The sequence below is a fragment of the Trichosurus vulpecula genome, chromosome 9 (genome assembly GCF_011100635.1).
Source record: "Trichosurus vulpecula isolate mTriVul1 chromosome 9, mTriVul1.pri, whole genome shotgun sequence".
Taxonomy (NCBI): Eukaryota; Metazoa; Chordata; class Mammalia; order Diprotodontia; family Phalangeridae; genus Trichosurus; species Trichosurus vulpecula.
Window position 1 is genome coordinate 96,406,719 of NC_050581.1, and position 6,312 is coordinate 96,413,030.

The window sequence follows — 6,312 nt, forward strand, 5'->3', positions numbered from 1 at the left end:
AAAAATCTATCTGCAAGGCTAGTAGAAGGGATATACACATATCCAAACAGGAGACATGGAGGTCTTTGAAACCGAAAGCATGATCCAATTGGCTGAGAAAGGACCACATTATCAGGCATAGTCAATTGAAGACTGGACAGCTGGTCAATAGCTTTTGGCACCAAAATATATTGACCAGCTGGGAGGTCGTTAACGCTGAACAGTTTTATCCTTATGATCACATCTTGGCCAATTAGATTGTCTTTGGACACCAAAGGGTGTAATATTTTCAGATATAAATGTCACATGTATAGCCATGTTGTGAGTATTATATGTATGCAAATGTGTTGTAGAATATACTCTGTCTGACTGCACTAGCTTCTTCTGTAGGCCCTGTTGGTTTTTCAGTTACAAAGTAAATAGGCTAAAAGTATAAACTGATTTATTTAAAAACAAAAACAAAACATAACTGATGAGCCATTATACTAGGGGAATCTGTCATAATTTATGCCAATTTAAATCCTGAGGTTCCTACAAAAACCATCCAAATAATCAAATGAATTCTTTGAGAAATAAGATGAGGGCAAGATAGAGGTCAGTGAGAAGGGCATGGATGAACATTGGAAGAGAGGTTTCTCTGTTTGTGTTGGGATACTTCAGTTTTCTTGTTTGTGATGATATTGTGTTATTGCACACCAAACCCCTAAACAACTACAGGGCCTCCTCAATGAGATCCATGAATATTCAAAAGAGGTTGGCTTAATAATTTACAAAGAAAAAGCTGAATGTATAAAAACTATCTATTGTACAGGCTGTGTCTTATAGTAGGATGGCCAGACAATCCACTGAGTTAGTACATCAGTTTATTAACTGAAAACTACGGATATATTTCTATATATCTAGGACAAGAATAGAAGATGGAGAATTAAATAGAAGGGAGAGAAAATGCTGTTTTGGATTTGGGAAACTGCATAGGGTTTTCCACAAACCCAAGTTGCTCCTGGGGACAAAAAGGCATTTTTCATTGTGGGTCCTGAAAAACCACATTCTCCAAAGATTTGAAATTGAGAGTATCTTAAGAAACAATGGAGAGACACGTGGTATGTAGAAGCAGATCACAACAAATTGCTGGTGATGCTCTATGTGCAAGTGGTTACATAATGAATATCATGGAGGAACTACCTGAAGGAAAAGGAAGGGAGCTAGTCATGCGCTGCCCTGGTATTCACAAAATATTAAAAGACCTAGAGAAATATCTCCACTGCATAAGCCTCTGTGGAGGATGCATGGGAGAACATGGACAAAAATTTGCACAGGATGAGAAGGCACGGTTGCATTGTTATCTGTAGCAATGAACGGGATACCCACATTGAAGATATCAGAGATTCATTAAGATATGAACGAAAACAAATCATTCACAAACTCACAAATTCACAAATGAAGACAAATCGTTACTCTTGGAATGGCCACTATAAAATAGGTATATATTTTAGAAAGCAAAAATTTTTACACAGAGAATACATACTGCCATCAAGGTTACAAAAAGCAGACTGAGAGAGACAAGAGCAAAAAGATGAATGAATGGGAGGCTATAAACCAAAAACTTTGTACAGGGCAATAGCGTTAAGTACATACATTTGGGCTATTTTACATATGACACAGAAAAGCAGCATGGTTTACTGGAAAATCCCTGAACTTGGAATTTAAGTGCTGGTCTATGTGCCAGGGCCAGTAAACTTAGGACAGTGCAGAGATTACTCCCTGGACAGAGAATCAGGATAAACAGGTTCGTATTCTACCCTGACCATACCTGTGTGACCTTGGGCAGGTCATTTCCTGTGTCTTAGTTTGATTACCTATAAAAATGTGATGATTGATTTAAATGATTTTGAGGTCTCTTCTAGCTTTAACATTTTAGACAATGATAAAACGAGAAGTTTAAAAATGTCACAATTTTTTTACAGCGTGCTTCAGATTCCAATACTGGCCATTTCCCCCCAATTTCATTGAGTTTATGTAATTTATAATTGTATCACTTCACAACTAAGATTCACAGATTAAACTTTCTATGTTAGAAGAAAATCTTCATCCAAACCTGGATATCCCATTTGCTACCTAAATACGGAACTTGCTATTGTTCAGTCATTTCCAACTCTTCGTGACCCCATGAATAATAGCATGGCAATACTGTCCATAGCATTTTCTTGGCAGAGACACTGGAGAGGTGTTCCACTTCTTTCTCCAGTAGATTAAGGCAAACGGAGGTTAAGCGATTTGCCCAAGGACACACAGCTAATAAGTGTCTGAGACTGGATTCAAACTCAGGTCTTCCCGATTCCAGGTCCAGAAGTCTATCCACTGAGCCATCTAGCTGATTCTAAAAATCAAAAACTTACTTTCATCTAAATTTATTTACCCATAGGCATTTGATTGCTACTAGTGGTGAATCCTCTTTCATTTTTCATTTCATACAAACTCTGAAGAGTTATTTCAACATTTAATTCAATTCAAGAAGAATTATTAAATGCCTACTGTATGATTGGCAATTTTCTAGGCACCAAAGATATAAAGATAAAAGCAAAACAGACCTAGCTCTCCAAGAGCTTACAATCTGTTAGCAGGAACATTGTGCAAACCTAGGGTTCTCAACCTTCTTTTTGTCACAGACCCTTTTGGCAATCCAGTGAATCCCATTGACCTCTTCTCAGGATCATGTTTTTAAATGCATAATTAAAACATCTAGGATGACAAAGGAAGCCAAAAGTTAGTGAAAACGAGAATGTATTTTTTTTCCCATCTAAGTTCATATCTCCCTTGAAATCTGTGATCTGATGACCCCAGGTTCAGAACCTATGATGTAAGCAGAGACAAAAATACAAATATATGCAAAGCAACTTTTGGTGCACAAGCAACAATGTGTGGGCTGCAAATCACAAAAGATCATATTGGTTGAGATACGAAGCCCTTGAAGTTAAACTGAGTCTCCTTGAAGAAGAGACACACTGAGAACTTATGGGAAGAAGGACCCCAAACTTAGAGACCAACCAAATAGTTCTTTATCTCAACGGAAATATTCAGTCAACTGCCAAAGGCCAAATACAATTGGGCTTCTCCCCATTGTTACAGGTGGTTGGCCATTAAAGGCCAATTTGTTTGCAATATATTTGTTTCAATTTTGCCTTCTGGGAGGAGAGAGCATTGGCCCCAAATTCACAAAATAGTCCTTGAACAGATTAAGTCTGGCTATTTTTTTAAGCATGAGAGTCAGAATGAAGATGCTCCTCGTCTTGACCTTGCTTGACTTTACACTGACATTCCTCCACAATCATCACCACCTTGGCCACAGGGTTGGGTCCAGTGCAGTTCAAGAGTAATTCTTTTGTTGTGAATTTGGTAGGTGAACAGTGAGAGCAGAAGGCATGATGGTGAGCTGTGGCCTCAGAAGAACGAAAGGACCGACATTTCCCAAAGCATAAGTTGTTCTGAATGACTACTTTTTCACAGTCGTCATGTAGGATTGTCTGAAAAGGCAAATGGGTTTCAATTACTGATTAGCTTCAGTGATTTTAACATAGATCCGATAGCTAGCAATACCTTCACTGTGCTTAAAAAAACACCCTCTGATATAAGAAAGAAATAAAGGCCCGTGTCTCAAAAGCCTTCCATATCAACTTTTGAATAGACTTACATTTTAGAACTAGCCCAAAACAGCTTTCTCAATCAGGTAAATATTAAGAAAAAAAAAAAACCTAGCCTTTTGGGGCAGCTAGGTGGCGCAGTGAGTAGAGCACCGGCCCTGGAGTCAGGAGGACCTGAGTTCAAATGTGATCTCAGATGCTTGACACACTTACTAGCTGTGAGACCTTAACCCCAATTGCCCTACCTTCCCCCCTCAAAAAAAAAAACAGAAAACAAAAAACCAGCTTTGGAAAGGGAATTAATACTAAAAGAAATGTTTTACTTTACCTTTTTAACACACCCAGAAATACTAAATGTCTTAGACAATTTATTCTTAATTTGAGAGGTACCAGTCAAAATTATTTATCATCCATTTTGTAACACACAATTTTAAAGCCTAAAACATAACAAGTTTCATTCCCCTCTATTTTGAAGAGCTTATAAATTCACCATGTGACAGAGATATTGTAAATACATGGAAATTCCCACTGAGATTATAATATTTTGCCCCCACATGATCCTGTGTACCTGGCCTTATGTGTCCTTCAAAATATGGAAATATTGAATTCTTTCATTTTAATTTAATTAGCAATAGATTCAAAATAAGAGTTGAGAAGGGCATCTGACTGCCTGCTTCTTATGAGCAATTTTTCTAATTGCACATAGGCAACAAAGCGGTCATTATTATTTCATAATTGACTTGTCATTGTTACATACCCTTGCCTTTTCAGGCAGAATGCTTAACTGCCTTCTACAGTCAATTACCTTGTAATACTGTCTGCTTAATTGGCTACCATTACTAGACTATAAAATTTTAAGCTGCACAGTGTTGCTTCCAGTTCAACATTCCTGCCTTTGAGAACTTGCTTTCCAACCTGTCACATCTGTAACTCAGACTTCTCATTTTTAATTTAGTATTCAGAATGTAAGGTCACCCAAATTGGAAGAAGAGGGTAATAAACTGCGATTTTATCTTTATAATGTTGACTAGAAATGATAATCATGAATTAACTCACATAACAGGAATTAGGAGCAGTTTGGAGTTATGGGGGTAACATGTTTCTCTGCTACCTTATACAAATGGAAAACCTCTCTCCTTTCTCCTCAGCACAAAAGGAAGAGTCCAGTCTATTCACAATAATGTTAACTACTAGTATTTTTGGTATCATTGTCTCTTCTACCTTTGTACCATTAGCCATGAATCAAGATAACACTAGAAAGTCTCTGAGGAATAGTAAAAGAAGTAATGGCTTACATTTACATAGAGTTTTATAGTCACAAAAGCATTTCCCATACATTATCTCAGCAAAGTCATTATTTTAAAGAGACCTTGATTTATGACTGAGGACCAAAACTAAGAGCTCAGGGAGTCAAATCCATTTCCAATAATGTTAGTTATTAGTGTTTTGGGCACATAGTCACTCCTACTGTTGTGCGCTAAGATAATGCTACAAAGTATCTGAGGAAATTGACAAAGGAATAATAATGATAATGATACACAGTAGTAGTAGTAATATCTTTCATTCATATAGACTTTAATAGTTGCAAAGCACTTCCCATACATTGTATCAGCAAAGTCACTGCCTTAAAAGAGACTGGTTTCTGAACAGCAAGACTGTGAACCAGGTGAACTCAATTCTGAAATCCTCGACTTGACTCTAGTACTTACCTGGGAGAAGGGCACGGTCCTACAGGTCTCCTGGTATACTTCGTTGCTTTTGATGGGCAAGATGACTTCCTGTGAAGCTGAGCTTTTTCTAAACAAGAAAAAGTGCCAGAATTTTTGGGCTTCTTCCTGGAGGTGGGGTTTCTCGATTTCCTTGCCATCAGGCTCAGCATTTGCTGGGGCCTTAGGTTTGAAGGCCTCTCTAGCGGGATCTCTTGTTTCCAGATGCCTTTCTGGCTTCTGTTTCTCAGAGGTATACATAAACCTAAATAACATGTCTCTTTGTTCCCTGGGAGTTTCTGTCAACTCAGGGTCTATCAGGTGGGGTATAGCTACAAACAAGTCTGGCTTTTCTTGGGCCTCCTCAAAAACGTCTGTCAATAGTGCCCCAAGGCCCTGATCACCAGCAGCATGAGAGGGATGCTGGGTTCTCTTGTCTCTGCCTGGCAGCATCTGTTTCCTGGAGTCTCCCAGACCTGAGATCACCAGCAGCTGAAGCAGCAGGAGACGCATGCTTTTTTCTTTGAGTTATTTTCCAGTTTCTAAGACAGTAGGGGGAAAGGAAAGACGCAGACAATTCAGTGAATTTTGACTAGAAAGAGGAGTGGCTATATATAACACTTTCTTGGTGATGGTGGGAAAGCAGGTGGCCCAGAGTCTGGCAAAATAAACAGATTTCTTGTTGACTTCAATTATGAAGTGCTAATGGCTTCCTGCTTTTTTCTTGTGTTTTGTGTATTTTTGAAGACCCCAGTGAAAGCCTATTACCTAGGGGGTAATTAGCTGAAAAGTTTAGTCGCAATGTTTAGCTATTGTCTAGGAACTAAGGGAAGTTTTAAAATGTTTATTGGCTCCACCAACCGATTGATTTCCCGTACTCTAAACCGAGAAGTGTTATCAACAGCTGGTTGGTTATGCATTGCACTGTTTGGAGAACTAGTTCAAGAATCAATTATCTTTTTCTCAGGAAATATACTTTGCAAGGTGGG

At 38.3% G+C, this 6,312-nt stretch overlaps 1 protein-coding gene across 1 annotated transcript; it reads right to left on the bottom strand.

Moving 5' to 3' along the window:
- Positions 1-3,230: 3,230 nt before the first annotated feature.
- CER1 (cerberus 1, DAN family BMP antagonist) lies at positions 3,231-5,836 on the bottom strand. Its single transcript, XM_036739593.1, has 2 exons — positions 5,327-5,836; positions 3,231-3,500 (listed from the first exon to the last, which is right to left on the bottom strand). Exons 1-2 carry the CDS (start codon positions 5,834-5,836, stop codon positions 3,231-3,233), a joined length of 780 nt encoding a protein of 259 aa, XP_036595488.1.
- Positions 5,837-6,312: the final 476 nt, after the last annotated feature.